Source organism: Manduca sexta, chromosome 2, assembly GCF_014839805.1.
Source record: "Manduca sexta isolate Smith_Timp_Sample1 chromosome 2, JHU_Msex_v1.0, whole genome shotgun sequence".
NCBI lineage: Eukaryota > Metazoa > Arthropoda > Insecta > Lepidoptera > Sphingidae > Manduca > Manduca sexta.
In genome coordinates this window covers 6,210,140-6,225,655 of record NC_051116.1, presented here as the reverse complement: position 1 = coordinate 6,225,655, position 15,516 = coordinate 6,210,140, and the positions used below count along the sequence as shown (strand labels likewise).

General features: G+C 36.8%; 1 protein-coding gene across 1 annotated transcript; it reads left to right on the top strand.

Moving 5' to 3' along the window:
• Positions 1 to 1,153: 1,153 nt before the first annotated feature.
• LOC115456351 (CD209 antigen) lies at positions 1,154 to 6,088 on the top strand. Its single transcript, XM_030185370.2, has 6 exons — positions 1,154 to 1,257; positions 2,714 to 2,827; positions 4,052 to 4,195; positions 4,727 to 4,924; positions 5,210 to 5,467; positions 5,767 to 6,088. The coding sequence occupies exons 1-6, from the start codon at positions 1,206 to 1,208 to the stop codon at positions 5,955 to 5,957; spliced, it is 957 nt and encodes a 318-aa protein (XP_030041230.2). The 5' UTR covers positions 1,154 to 1,205; the 3' UTR covers positions 5,958 to 6,088.
• Positions 6,089 to 15,516: the final 9,428 nt, after the last annotated feature.

Below are 15,516 nucleotides of genomic sequence, written 5' to 3'. Positions count from 1 at the left end.
TTACGATAACGGGAGTCAATAAAACATGATGGTTGTAAGATTGTTTTAAACTCGTTATGGTACAAAATTTCTAAGTAAGGATATAATATTACTGCTATAAGAGATGGTAGTTAGGCTGAATCTGAGCTGTTAACGGATTTGACGCCGTACAGAGGGACTGTTGAAGATGTGTGTGTACTTTGTAATTTTGTAAAAATGTACCCGGTCATTTTGTCATTGCGTTACTAAATGAAGCCACATACTCGACCTTTGCTGACATTTTGCCAAAAATTATCCATTAATAACTAGTATTTTCACGAAAAATCCAAGTTTTAGTTTTCTGATTTTTTGATAATTTTGTAGTTTAATGCGAATATGGCATGTGCGTGGGTGTATTTCTGACTTTTTATTAATATTTATTTTGTCTGAAACTTTAACATTTTTATTTTACATCTACGGCTCAAGTAACTTATAGTAAAGTGTTATTCTCAAGTAGATAAGTATGTGTTTTCATTTAATAACGTGATGTCAAAATGACCCTGTATATAGTTGTCTTTACACACGTGACAAAATAAAATAAAAAAAAATATGAAAAAAAAAAACACTACATAAAATACATTCAGAATTCAATTATGTAAAAAATTATAATTTCGCAGAAATGTATTTGCCTTTTATTCCTTGCTTCTTAAAAATTTATAGATTACCAAGAAATTTCGTTATCGTAGCAATACTTTCCTGCAGGTTTTCCCTAGATTTTAATATGTAAACAACATAATATTGTGATTCGATAACCTAAATCTATATATAATATAATAAAAATGAACTGCACTTCGTTTGTCTCGGCGAAACACAAAAACGGCTGGACCGATTTGTATTATTTTTTTTCCGTTGTTCCCTTTCGATTAAGGGTGGTTAAAAAAAAACTAGAAAATCCAATAGAAAAGAAAAAAAAACGTCAATCTTCTCCAATTTCAAACAAAATTCTTCATTTAGTCCTTTTCAGTTAAAGCTGTACTGGTCCAAAATGCGCTAACCTTAGACATCAGGACGTGTTCTAACAAGTTCGTGAATAAGTACATAAATCCGAATGATTTTTTTAGCTGTACGTTTGACAGCTAAAGCAAAACAAACAATGAGTGATAACATGTCGGGTTAGGTCATTCTATAGATTATAGGTATATTTCTTATAAATATAGGATTTAACGCGTGCAGAACACACATACGGAATGGACGCGAAACAAATATTCTTTGTGTTATTTGCATCTGTAGTAGTTCACGGTAAGTGGCTTTGATCGTCTTATTGTATTAATTGACTTTTTTAAAAGAGATAGTATTACCGTGGTAATGTACTAATATTTCTAATGAATCAATGTAACGTTGTTAAAAATTTATTTAGTTTCATATTGTTTTATTTTTTAATATGTAACCATTTTAGGTAAGTCTTACTCTCAAAGTCAAAACAACCTTGTGAACTGGTTTCTATAATCTCTCCACCTATGGGAAGTGTTTCGAAATATTTATTATTATTTATAAAAATATTCTTCGGAATATAAGTACGTAAAGACAGCAATGTAACTAAAGAAATTGAGTAATATATGACTATCAGGCCTGTATTATATTTATATTGTCCCACTGCTAGGCACGGGCCTCCTCTACTACTGAGAGGTATTAGGTCTTGGTGCTCCACGCTGACCTAGTGCGAATTGGTATACTTCACATGCCCTCAAAATTCCTCTAGAGAACTTCTCAGGTATGAATATTTCCTCACAATGTTCTTCTTCACCATTAAAGCAAGTGATAATTCACAAAGAATACACACACACAATTTTTAAAAAGTTAGAGGTGTTTGCTCTTGGTTTTTGAACCTGCGGACCTATTCGTCTCGGCAGTCCATTCCACAACCAACAAGGGTATCGTCGCTTATATATGACTATGGCTACAGAGTATTCATATCAACTAATAAAGATGTAAAAAAGCGGCGATAGCCTAGTTGGTTGTGGGATGGACTGCCAAGACGAATGTCCACAGGATCAAATCCCAAAAGCACACACCTCTGATTTTTCTAAAAAAATATGTGTGTATTCTTTGTGAATTATCGCTTGCTTTAACGGTGAAGGAAAATATAGTGAGGAAACCTGCATACCTGAGAAGTTCTCTATAGGAATTTCGAGGGTGTGTGAAGTCTACTAATCTGCACTAGGCCAGTGTAGTGGACTAAGGCCTAATCCCTCTCAGTAGTAGAGGAGGCCCGTGCCCAGCAGTGGGACAGTATATACTACAGGGCTGATATTATTTATTATATTATTAATAAAGATATATTAAATTAGTTTCTCAGAAAATAAGTAGTCAAGCGGCATTGGCATATTCTTCAGGTTTTTTTTGTGTTTAAAACAGTGCAACTTTGTAATTCAATTATAAGAGTAATACACCTGTATTAACCGACATTGCCTATACTATATTATAAGAACTCAATTATTATGAGTCCAGCTGATAGGCTGATGATGACGGCAACGTATGAGTTGACTTCCCAACTATCATAGTGTTTTCTTATTAAGGTAGGGTTATTTTAAACTAAAATTATATTTTGTCTGATAAATTATATAGCGTCTGCAATAAAGTATATTATCATTATTATTTATAATTTTAATTGACAAAAACAAACAAGGCAAAGTATTTTTCTCTTCTCAAGTTTAAAGTTTAGTTTCAGTTAGGTTAGTGTTTCGTTTTATTCTAGGAAGCTATGATTTCCGTCCGGACTACGAGTACCATGCGTCAGCTGGGGGCTGGTTTAAGCTTCACTTGGTGCCTGCCACGTGGAGTGACGCGCGATTCATATGCGACTTCGAAGGTAACTATATTACCATGTACCTATAAGTAACTGTTATTGATAAATTTTCAAGTCAATTTGAGCTTGACATAATTTATATTTCTCATGCGAATTACAGTAAAAATAAAGCATGTAAACCTCTGGCGGCTCTAAATAACGAGAGGCCCCGGGCAAAAGCAAATAAACGACGCGAGGTCCCCTTCGAAAGTAAAAAATAGAACGCGAGGTAGAAAAAAGAAGTTCCCCGATTTTAACAGTTTTGTGAATAATAAAGTAAAAACGGTCCACTAAGGTACCACGCTTGGTTGCCTGGTTCGCTTCTCCCTCACGCCGCTTCTGATGTAAGCTTACTAGAGCAAATCAGTGAAGTTCTTCCGGTTGAGTAAGGTTGACGTCGACGTGCCCAAAGTTGGTAGTGGTCGACTTCCGTATGCGAGTGGTCGTCTGGGTAGATACTATCTTGTTTTGTGTGACATTACAGAGTAATTACTTGGTATTGTGAGCCTCAATATCTTAATATGTCTCTGGGAGACGAGTGGAGTGTCACGCAGTGCTTTGTAATTTAAAGTTCTGTTGGTGTTACTATTATTTATGAGCGATCGTTTTGCATACCATCAGGCGGGTGACATACTTCCCTCGTCATTTAAATATAATAATAATAATAATAATATCAGCCCTGTATTATATACTTGCCCACTGCTGAGCACGGGCCTCTTCTACTACTGAGAGGGATTAGGCCTTAGTCCACCACGCTGGCCAAGTGCGGATTGGTAGACTTCACACACCTTCGAAATTCCTATAGAGAACTTCTCAGATGTGCAGGTTTCCTCACGATGTTTTCCTTCACCGTTAAAGCAAGCGATAATTCACAAAGAATACACACATGAATTTTAGAAAATTCAGAGGTGTGTACCCTTGGGATTTGAACCTGCGGACATATATCTCGGCAGTCCGTTCCACACCCAACTAGGCTATCGTCGCTCAAATTTAAATATAATAAACAAAAATTAGCCCGGAATACATCATCACGTAGATTCTATTTAGTTGATTAATAGTGTCTATGGACCGTGTACTGAGGCTGCTTGCGAGTCTTAGAGTCTATGTGATACCCGAGTGGCCAAGTCAAGATGACCACGTCTAGAATGAAGTCTTCAAATCACGGTGGAGACATAGAGTCAAAATATTGAATGGGATCAACTGTAATAATAACCCAAATGCCTAAAAAGATGCCATTTTTTGTTTTAGGAGCTGTGTTAGCTTCGCCTATAAATGTGGCTGTCAATAATGTGATGCAGAGCATTGTTAATATGAGTGATCACTTGTCCTTCAATGAGGTGTACACAGGAGTCAGCAATGAAATAGTTAACTGCATGTGTCAGAGTATAGAAGGTAAGAGGATATAAATTATATATAATACTCCAGACTAAAAGAGAAGCTCCACTTTGAAATTTTACGCGCCCGTATGGCGATGGTAAGCCATACTGAGAACAATGTAGTCTGCAGCGTGAGTTTGCAGACTCGACCGAGGTGGTACCACTGTCTGACTGAAAGCCATGTCTTCTCAGATCTGATTTATTTTTTACTGTTATTTTGATTATTGGATGCCCAATCATCATCATCAGCCCGTTGCAGTCCACTGCTGGACATAGGCCTTTTCCAAGGTATGCCACAGGGCCCGGTCTGCTGCTTTTTGCATCCAGTCGCTGCCAGCCATCTTGTGTAAGTCGTCCCGCCATCTGTGCAGAGGGCGTGCCACGATACGGTTGCCAAGACGCGGTCTCTACTCTAGAATACGCTTACTCCAGCGGTTATCTGTTCTACGACATATGTGGTCAGCGCATTGCCACATCAACCTATTAACTTTCCTACCCAAAACCTGCGACAATATTATCTAACACTAAATCTATAACCTCTTTCCAGGAGTACCCTTGTCGGCGATGCCGATTCCAATGAAAGGAATTTATTATGAACAGTACGATTATAGCAAGCAGTATTGCTTGCGCCTCCGGGTCCAGGGGTTGTACTACGCAGACAGGTGCAGCGAGGCGCTCCCCTACATATGTTTCAAGAAGAAGACTGCAGAACTGCGCGTCACCGAATGTGGGACCGTCGACACAGGTAACTAGCTCGTGGAGAACACCACGCGGTAGCTCGTGGGAGTACGAGCGGTATAATAATGTGTGGCACCGGACGTATTATTGCATCACCAAAATCCAATGTGAAATCAAAGCTTCATTGCTACATTTCGCACGGTCAGTAAGATTCCAGAAATTCTTTACTTCGTTTCCCATTCTTTGCTTCTGAAAGTTACCAGCGCAGTCACGATAGTTGTGCTTTAGGCATAGGCGACGATGATCGCCTATGCCTAAGAATATGATTATTTATTTAGAATACTGTTCATAGGTTATCAGCTTAATGCCAAAACCGGACACTGCTACAAGTTCCATGAATACGCCATGTCGTGGTCGTTGGCGTACCTGAGGTGTGTCGCTGAGGGCGGCCAGCTGGTTGTCATTAACAGTGCCGCGGAAGCTGACGTCGTTAAGGCACTTTTCGCAAAATATCCGGCAAAATCTATTAAGAAAGGGTCTGAACCTGTAAATGTAATATTTGTCGGTTTCCGTGACTTAAATCAAAGCAACGTCTGGAGAACCATCAATGGTAAGTTTCTTAAGACATCGGAGTGAGCCGGAGTCAAAATAATAATATATTTTGAATACAACAGAGTTATGAGGAGCATGTTCGGCCTTGTAATCCGTTGCACAATTGCTTACAACCAGTAGCAACAAGAAACATGCCATTCAAATAACAAAGCGTGACGTTTGTTTCAATGATGTCCAATAACTACATTGGCTGCAATGACTTTTAATCTGGACCATAACAGTGAAAGCGCAGCTCTTTGCATAAGTCGTAATCGACTTACCGATTAGTGAGTTAAAACATATCCTTTTCTACTCCAGGGCAGAGCCTGGAAGAAGCTGGTTACGCAAATTGGGCTGCTGGTGAGCCCAACAACGTGATAAACCAGAAACAGTATCACGGCGCTATGTACCGCGAGGGTGGACTTGACGATTATAATCATGATGTACCCGCTCCGTTTATATGCGAGAAGCATCCCCACAACATCGTCCCAGTCCCGAACAATTGTTAAAGGTTGTAAATGAATGGCGCTATTCGGATAATGCCGCGCACGAGGTGATTTTAAAATATCTTTGATGTAAAAATTTGTGTGCCTTACGACTCGATGTATCAATGGGAATAAATTTTTCTTTTGTTTAATAATTTTCTCTTATTTATCAAATTCGTAAACAAATAAGGGCCTATTGCACAAGTCTCGAACTAAAGTTTCAGTATTTATATTTCTGCTGCACCATTAAGCTGTGGAACTTTTTTTTTAAGAGACTTCTCCGTCTTTACCCCACCACTACAATTCCTGTTAGCCAGGGTTAGCAGTTGCACGCATTTTATGACACTGAGCGGTGAAGCTCGGCGAGTTTCAGGGAACACTAATTTGTCTTCATCTTGCAACGAAATTTATCAAATAGCAGAATGAAGAGCGAGTCGGAAATATTAATTGTACAGTTCCCTCTATAGGAAAGTGTGAGACAAAATAGTGAACTAAGAAGGCGTATAGAGAAGCATAGAAGTTGTAAAGCATCACGGATAAAAAATAAATAGGATCCTATCACATAAAATGTTAGATTTAATACAATAGGCATGGCAAAAACGCCGGAAAGAACAGAAATTCCGTCTAGTCTCTACAAGGTCCATGTAGTATACAACTCCAGATGTTATTTGCATACTGTTTAACATGAAGTTGCGCTCTTCATGCCAGAGACTACACTCCCAAGTACGTAGTGGATGGTGTGAGGGCGGGAAAGTCTCATATGGCATGCACCCAATGTGTTATATTACATAAATAACTCTCAGTGGTGTCATTATACTCTTCACTACATAGTATAAAACAAAGTCGCTTTCTCTATCCCTACCTTTGTATGCTTAAATCTTTAAAACTACGCAACGGATTTTGATGCGGTTTTTTTAATAGATAGAGTGATTCAAGAGGAAGGTTTATATGTATAATAACATCCATTAAATAGTGGAGAAATACAGTTATTTTGTTATGTTATACCCGTGCGAAGCCAGAGCGGACCGCTATGTTTTTATATACAACGTTCACAGTTTTTCTGTAGTGTATTTAGTATCAGCATTGCACCCGCGCGAAGCCGGGGTGGGTCGCTAGTCTTATTATAAACGTGAAAGTTTGTTAAAATGTTTTGCTGTTTGTTAGAAGTAAACGCCGCAACAACTGAACGGATTTGGATGAAATTTGGTACACGGGGAGATCATGTCATCATTAATACATAGACCACTTTTTAACCCAGTAATTTGTTCCATTGTATAGTGCATTGGGTACTTTTGTGGCGGAAGACTATTCACGCGGGCGAAGTCGCGAGCAACACCTTGTATTACGATATTTTTAGATATATGTTACTAAAATTGTCATAGTCATTTTAATATTAACAGATAGTTCGAATGACAGACTTATTTTGGAAGCATAAAGTTACGCTCCATTAAGCATTTTTTTGATGTGTTTTTCTCACAAGCGCTCTACGCGTTGCGGTCTTTTGCCAATATGATTTAAACTGCGGTTACCCTGTTTGAATAGTTTGCTATCTACAAATTGCGTATCATTGAATAAGTTAGTTCAATAGAAATTAGGCGTCTCACGACTGCAACAAATGCAAGTGTAATGAGGTGTTTTTTATTCTGAAAACTGCTCTGGATTTGATGGAGTGTAGACTGATTTACAGTTTAAAAATATTGCGTAAGTATTTTGTGGAGCTTTGTATTAGTATATACTCATTAATTGTACCTAAATCTATGCTAATATATAAAGCTGAAGAGTTTGTTTGAAGACGCTAATCTCAGGAACTACTGGTTCGAATTGAAAAATTCTTTTAGTGTTGGAGGGCCAGTTTATCAAGGAAAGCTATAGGATATATATCATCATGCCATGACTAATAGGAGCGGAGCATTCATGTTGCAAAATGGGCGATAATTTATTCCTTATGCCAGTTTCCGTTGTGTGCGCCGCGTAACGTATAGTTAAGCAACAAATACCTTTGTATGACGCAATTGTTTCTCTTAAAAAGTTCTAAAAAATATTTTATAAAACATAGTCCCCTGCCGCATCTGTCTGCCTGTTTGAACGCGATAAATTAAAAAACTATCCAACGGATTTCGGTAAAATTTGGTATGGAGTTAGTTTGGGACCCTGTGAAGGACATTGGCTACTTTCTATCCCGGGAAACCTTTTATGTGAGCAAAGCCGCGAGTAAAAGCTAGTTTTGTATAAAAGTGGTGATGGGACGATTTTAACAATCACAACCCCATCTCACTACTTTATCTATGTCTAAGATTTTTGAAAATATATTAAATAATAGATTTCTGTCTTATTTACAAAAATACAACATTTTATCACATGCATTTTGGATTTAGGAAAGGTGCAAATACTGAAGATGTTGATATAGCACTAAGCTTGTATCGTTAACTTTTGAAACAAAATTCTTTAGAATCGTTGTGATTTGAAACTCAATGACGTTTTAAAAATAGACGCGTCATAGACTAACAAAATTGCACATCAAAACAGCGCACTATTTACTACAGCCTAGCAGCTCGCATTGATACGGCTCGAGCGTCGACAGCCGTGGCTATCTAGTTTATTGATCTCTGGTCGCCATGACAGTCGAATAAAATTCATTTATTAGTTAAAAATAAGTTAAATAGTGTACACTTATTACCTACTAACGTAGGAAATGAAACGTTTTTTTCATTCACAGTTGGAGTATTATTTGTACATCGTCTAAAAACACCGGAAGGCATTTTATTTATAAAAATACAAAAAGTTAGTAAGCTGACTAGCCGCGAAAGTGGTTGGAAGTTGACTAAGTGAATGACGGGCAATTACCTTGCTTTCGTCTTGCCAGTATTGAGCTCGGACAACGTATCTATGTAATAAAAACATCTTAGTTGAAACTCGATGAAACGACAATGCGTCACAATACTTTAAAATTAAAACAGCGTTCAACCAGCCTGCATGCTACATTTGCATCCTTTTATTCTTTTGTTAGTATGTTTAATATATGTATGCGCCTGCGTTATTAAAAAGCTTTAGTATAAAGCAAGCGTGTTGTATTATTTGTGTATTTTTATTTATGTGAATATTTCGATGTAACTAATAAATTTGGCAAGTATGTTTTAGTATTATGTAAATATAATTTACCTACATTTATTCTAATACTTTTGATACTATATATCTATCTCTATCCTTATCTCTCGTAGTCTAGTTTTTAGAAGTTTCTAGTCATATTTTTTCAATAGTGGCAAAGAATGCATAGATAAGAGAAACTACAAATAAAATTGCTGTCTAGTTTAATAATCTTTGACTAGAAATTATTGGTGGCGCAAGATTTTTCACGTTTGTACCGTTTAAAAAGGTTACAAACTTATAAAAAATAATTAACCGGCAACACTATTGTGTAAACGTCAGCCCGTATCGGAACGCTGGCAATATTTCCAATTTCAAAATAACGTACAATGGCGCCGCGCCGCCGTGTTTCCTTCCTGTACACGATTTGTCAATTTATTCAAAATGTTTGCATTCGACAGCCGTTCTGTCTGAATGATCGTGAATTACATTTCAGAAAATGTGTGAATACATTTTTAAATAAGGATGAAATGTACTAAAGGTTAATGTGAGAAGGAGAAGAAGAAAAAAGAGAGTTTAAATAAGATATTAATCTATTCGCCATTTTAAATATATATGCATTGACGTATATTCTATAGACACAAACGTCCTTATAAACTATTTGTTCAAAATCTGAACTGAAATGGTAACTAAAACGTCACTGTTATAACCTATTTATTCATTTGAACAACAAATAATTTTACTTATTTGATTTTTTATTCAAATCCAGGTTTACATTTAGACTCGAGTTCTTGTATCATGAGCGCCACTCCGTATACAACCACAATCTCTCAATATTGACTATATTAAGTCAGTTTGAATAGATTGCAGTTCAATTCAGTTGAACACAATGAATGTTCGGAACGCCAAATTTAGTACGCAATACATATTATATCGATGAATATGACGATTTAGAAGTAAAATTGTAAGACAATTTGATTCCATCTTTGGAATAGACACGGGTAATAGAATGAAACTTATTTATTTATTTATTTATTTATTTATTTATCACAAATTAATGTAAGTTTACAGTACTGACACCAAAACACTTACATTTTCATTAACAAAAATTTCAAACATAAAATTTAACAAATATAAACTCTATAAAACAAAGGATATCATTATTTCTTAACTAAAATTAAATAATTATTAAAAACTTAATACCTATACATATACTATGTGCACTTATTATAAACTATCTAGGAACAGCTTAATTACATTATATATATGGCGGGGTTTGTCATGAAAAAGGTCTAGATCTGCGTGTTGAGCGTGCATAGCGTTGAGTAGTGCGACGGCGCGGGCGGTAGGCGCCGCAGCACCGCGGTGCGTGCGCACTCCTCGTGGCGCCGCGAACATCCTTCTGCACCGACGTGGACCATCCGCGCTCTCCGCCCCGACCAGAAATCGAGCCGGAATGCAAGCTAGACCCACTTGTTCTAACGTGGTCGGATTGTCCACCTTGTTTATAAGGAGATGGTAGTAGTGGACTAAAAGTAACAGCTTCCGCCTATACTCCAGCGTATTTAGCCCCACCATCCCCGTTATAAACATAGATGGGTACAGATATGGATAATACCCATACATTCGCTTGTACAAGTATCGAGCGAATTTTTTTTGAATTCGTTCGATTCCTAAACTATATATACTTTGGTATGGATCCCAGACCAATGCATTATATTCGAGTCTACTGCGCACATACGCTTTGTATAGCGTTAAAGCAACTCTACAACTATCAAACGTGGAACATACCCTTATTACAAACCCGAGAATTTTACTGGCACTTTCGCAGGTAGATATTATATGCTGCCTAAAGTCCAATCTTGAGTCCAGTAACAGTCCTAAATCTTTTATTTTATCTACCCGTTCTATCCTATTATCATTGATAGTATAGTTAAACGTAAGTGGTTGGCGCACGCGTGTAAATGTAATTACTTTACATTTTGATTCATTGAAATGTAGGAGATTTGCCTCACTCCATGCGACAATAGCATTTATGTCATTTTGAATGGCTTTGCAATCATCAAGCCCACTTACAGCCGAATACAACTTTAAGTCATCCGCAAATAGTAAACAGCGAGAAGTGCTGACTGACATCCACGAACATTTTCTGGTAAGATGCAATTCTCGGTTGCTCTCAAACCGGAAATCAGACCGACAGTGACGTCATAGCGGAAGTAGATTCACTGAAATGTTAAACACGATACCGCTGAACAAAATTGAAAAATATTTCATATTTTTATCTCCTTTGGTATGTATATTTCGCTTTAATATTCTTGGGTCGATGTGGTCTAAAGGCATTTTTATTTATTTCGTTTCGTTGCTGATATTGTATCGTATAACACGAATTCTTGTGCCCATTAAGCCTTATTTAGACTGGGAAATTATTGCTGGCAGGTTTTTAATATATGTGTCGAAATAATGATTTCTTAGGTTTGACACTGTGAGCTCATTCTGCGAAGATATTGTAACTTTTTTGACAACCAACACCTCAGTCCCCGATCCCATGAAGCCTGCAGTTTTCGAAACGTGGGAAGAAGAATATAAAAAACCCCGATAAAATCCGTAAAATAGTTTTATTTCAATATGTATCCATATACTTGTACCTATGTATATAAAAAATCGCAGCTACGTTGGGCCACTATGGCGGGTTGTAACACCTTGTGTGGGCGCTATCCAGTCAGATACAAAATATATGCTACCACCAGCAGTGTCATATCAAATTAAGTAAAGTTGGAAGTCTATATTGTTCCATGTATTATAATATAATATATAATAATATCAGCCCTGTATTATATACTGCGCCACTGCTGGGCACGGGCCTCCTCTACTACTGAGAGGGATTGGAGTAGTCCACCACGCCGCGCCGGCCTAGTGCGGATTGGTAGACTTCACATACTCTCCAAATATCTATAGAGAACTTATCAGCTATGCAAGTTTTCTCACGTTGTTTTTCTTCAATGTTAAAGCAAGCGATAATTCACAAAGGATACACACATAATATTAGAAAGGTCAGAGATGTGTGTTGGGTTTCGAATCTGCGGACTTTCGTCTCGGCAGTCCGTTCCACACCCAACTAGGCTATCGCCGCTGAAGTATGTACTGCAGCTTCAAATTATAAAATACTTAGTTTGGAAACTGATAGTGTTTCTTAGTATTAAGTAAAGGCAAAGACACTTATAACTTTGTTTTTGAAACTCTACACTGACAGGCAACCTGAGAGTCAAATGTAAATAAGTTTCCACACGACATAAGGCTCATATTAGCGTATCAAACAATTTTATTTAATCAAGGCAGGCAGGTAAAATTTATTATACGCGTCGTACGAAAGTGCAAAAAGCAGTAAAAGTATCGGGTATACGCCAGTAATATATTGTAGACGTCACACGTCGAAACGGCGAGAGCCGATCGTAAAACACTAGTAAATATGTACGCGGGGGCACGAACACAAACCGGGTAACTCAAAAATTTAAAAAAATAAATACATCACGTATTTTTCCCCGAAGTTGTATGCAGGCAACCAGGCCACCCAATTTCTGCCAAATATGTTCCGTCCCATGATGTGATAGGGGCGAGCGTATCGCCATAATGAACTGAATTCCATACTCCAGGCTGATACTGAGCAGAAAAATCCAAATATAATTTTGCCAGACCCGGGACTCGAACCCAGGACTTCTCGAGTACTGCTGTACCGCGTATGCATTACTTACAACTACGCCAACGAGGCAGTATTTAAAAAAATAGTTGTTTTTGGGTATGTTTATAATTTAAGTTTTGTACATACTGTATTTATAAGTTTCATATATAAAATGAGTTATTAAAAATAACTGTAAAGGCTACAGAAAGGATATAAATGAATACAAACATTTAGCACACTTATCAAGTCCTTAAGTGCAATAGAGGTTACTTTAAACCCAAGGAAAATTACTTCCACTCCAAAACTAATAGTAATCCACTTCATATCATTAAATAGATCTTATTTTCACCTCCAAATGCTTAATGATCCATTTACTTAACAAGAACGAGTTGTGGTAAGAGGCACTTAGCGAAACCAACACTTATGCGATCACTAATAGGGTCTTAATTGCGTCAAATGGTTGAGGTGAGGTCTCCATCAATCTGAGGCTAAACTTAGATATTGATCATACGTTTTGAGACTAAAACGTAAAATCTATCTAAATTAAATGGTGGAATCAGTCTAATATAAAAAAGGGGACTTAGAAAAATATGTTATATAGTTTCTAAGTACTGGTGGTAGGTCTCTCATATGTGAGAGTCCGCCTGGGTAGGTACCACTGCAATGAAACGCTTTTGTGAAAACATCATTAAAATTCGATAAGAAATGGGGCAGTAATTCAAATTTCAAATATTTCTACGTGCAGGAGTGGGTGTGAAGTGAGGATATTGCTCCATCTCTTTCTTTCGCACGCATCGTAATGCCCGCTGACGTCACACGCATGTATTTCGTCTCTTTTCTGTTTTTTGACACTCACCCCTACTATGAAATTTCAATGGCTTATAACTTCTGAGTTTTTCATCAGACTTCAATGATTTCTTCTGTTTTAGAATTTATAGGACGTACATACTTTATAAAAGTATTAGAAAATATAAGTCAAATACCTATTTGTATTGTTGTTGCGTCATTCGTTGTTATGATTTAATTTTATAGTAAAATATGATCATTGTTTGTGTAATTGGTATACTCATCAGAATCTGATTTTAATTTATATTAGAAATAAGAAATGAGTGTACTGTTGGAGAACATTATTTAAATATATACAAAAAACAACTTCAAAATCTATATTTATAACTTTAGTGCCATGGACGCATGATCAACTCTCATTTTTTTTTATTTTCCTAACAAAGTTCAACGGCCAGACAGCAAATATACTTAGCAAAGAATCGCTCGAACAACCGGAATCGCAAAAGTCAAATCCCCTTTAAAATACAACTTTGTATACACGAAAATATTTTCACAAATATATTTGAAGACATCAGCATGCATATGTATGATGGCTTCAGTGTTATATTTCAGAACGGTGTTGGATTCGATTTACAGGAGGAGTTGATCAACTTGGGGGTAGTTTTGGGGTGATTATAGTGTGCCATACAGAACGTAACTAACTGCCCTTCTACAGTAGCGACTACCTATTTGCCGCTACAGTGTGGGGGGGGGGGGGGTTCATTATGTCGTCTACAAATTCCAGATTTCGTGCTGATACTGTGAAGCAAACCCAATATCACGTTTCTTGATTCTTGTTAATCTCGTTTAATTAATATCTTCTTGACTTAGTATAATGCGATGCAGTTTTGAATTATTAAATACCAAAGGATCGGAGTAAAAACACATTTATTCGCAAAGAAAACTTACAAAACTAAAATAAATTGTCAATAAAAACACGTAATTATTACTTACGTGTTTTGTTATAAATGCTACGTGATAAAAGTGCGCGTGGTGACGTGATCGCGACAAAATATTTGCCATATATTAGTGACACAAATACACGTTTATATGTCTGTATATTTATGTTATGTCTTTGTAATCAGCAGAGTGCGGTTCTAATATGAAAGGTTTGGTATGAGTTGGTATAGAAAGTGAACAAAATCGATTACTGGTGGTAGGTCTCTTATATGTGAGAGTCCGCCTGGGTACCACCGCAATGACTATTTCTACCGCTAAGCAACAGTGTAGTTACTGCTGTGTTCCGGTTTGAAGGACATTGTAGCCAGTGTAACTATAAGTATCATTACCATAACCAGTATATAGTGCCTACTCTGCCGTACTAACCTCAAAAGCGGTATCTCAAACAATGACGTTTTACAAATAGCCGCGTCATACACTAACAAAATGGCACATAAAAACGGCGCACTATTTGCTATAGTCACGTACCTGTACATATAATTACAAATTGGCTCGAAGAAGGAATAAAAAGATGCAGCATACATTCGTTAGAAAAGGATATATATACATCGACAGTTACGTAACAACGTTAGTGCCGCACGCTCATTGGCCGTCAAGTCGGGCAATTACCTTACTTTCGTCTTCCCAGTATTGAGCTCCGACAACGTATCTATGTTATAAAAACATCTTAGATCTCAAAAAATAAAACAAAATCTTGATTTTTATGTCGTCAGATAACTTAAACAAATACCTATCCAATGAAACTTAAATAATAGTATCTTGTTTAGAACTTGTTAAAAAAAAACCTAATAAAAAGAGTTTCTCTCTCCGTCTTACATACAAAACTATAAAACTATATTTACAAAACTTCGATTATCTCGAAATAAGGTTTCCCTGACATACCACTTTTGCGTTTAGCACGGCAGTACTGGCATTCAGTTTATTAAAATCATTAAAATGTAATAATTATATGCTATTTAGTATTTATTTTATTATATCTTCGTCTTTAACTTTCTTCGTCTTCTGATTGTAAGTCTTACAGGCAGCATAGTTTATCAT

What these genes read in the sequence shown, in the direction of transcription:
- LOC115456351 (XM_030185370.2), top strand. Translation starts at nt 1,206, where the DNA reads ATGGACGCGAAACAAATATTCTTTGTGTTATTTGCATCTGTAGTAGTT. An exon ending in ATGTGGGACCGTCGACACAG is followed by an intron (nt 4,925 to 5,209) that starts GTAACTAGCTCG and finishes TACTGTTCATAG; the next exon opens with GTTATCAGCTTAATGCCAAA. An exon ending in CGTCTGGAGAACCATCAATG is followed by an intron (nt 5,468 to 5,766) that starts GTAAGTTTCTTA and finishes TTTCTACTCCAG; the next exon opens with GGCAGAGCCTGGAAGAAGCT.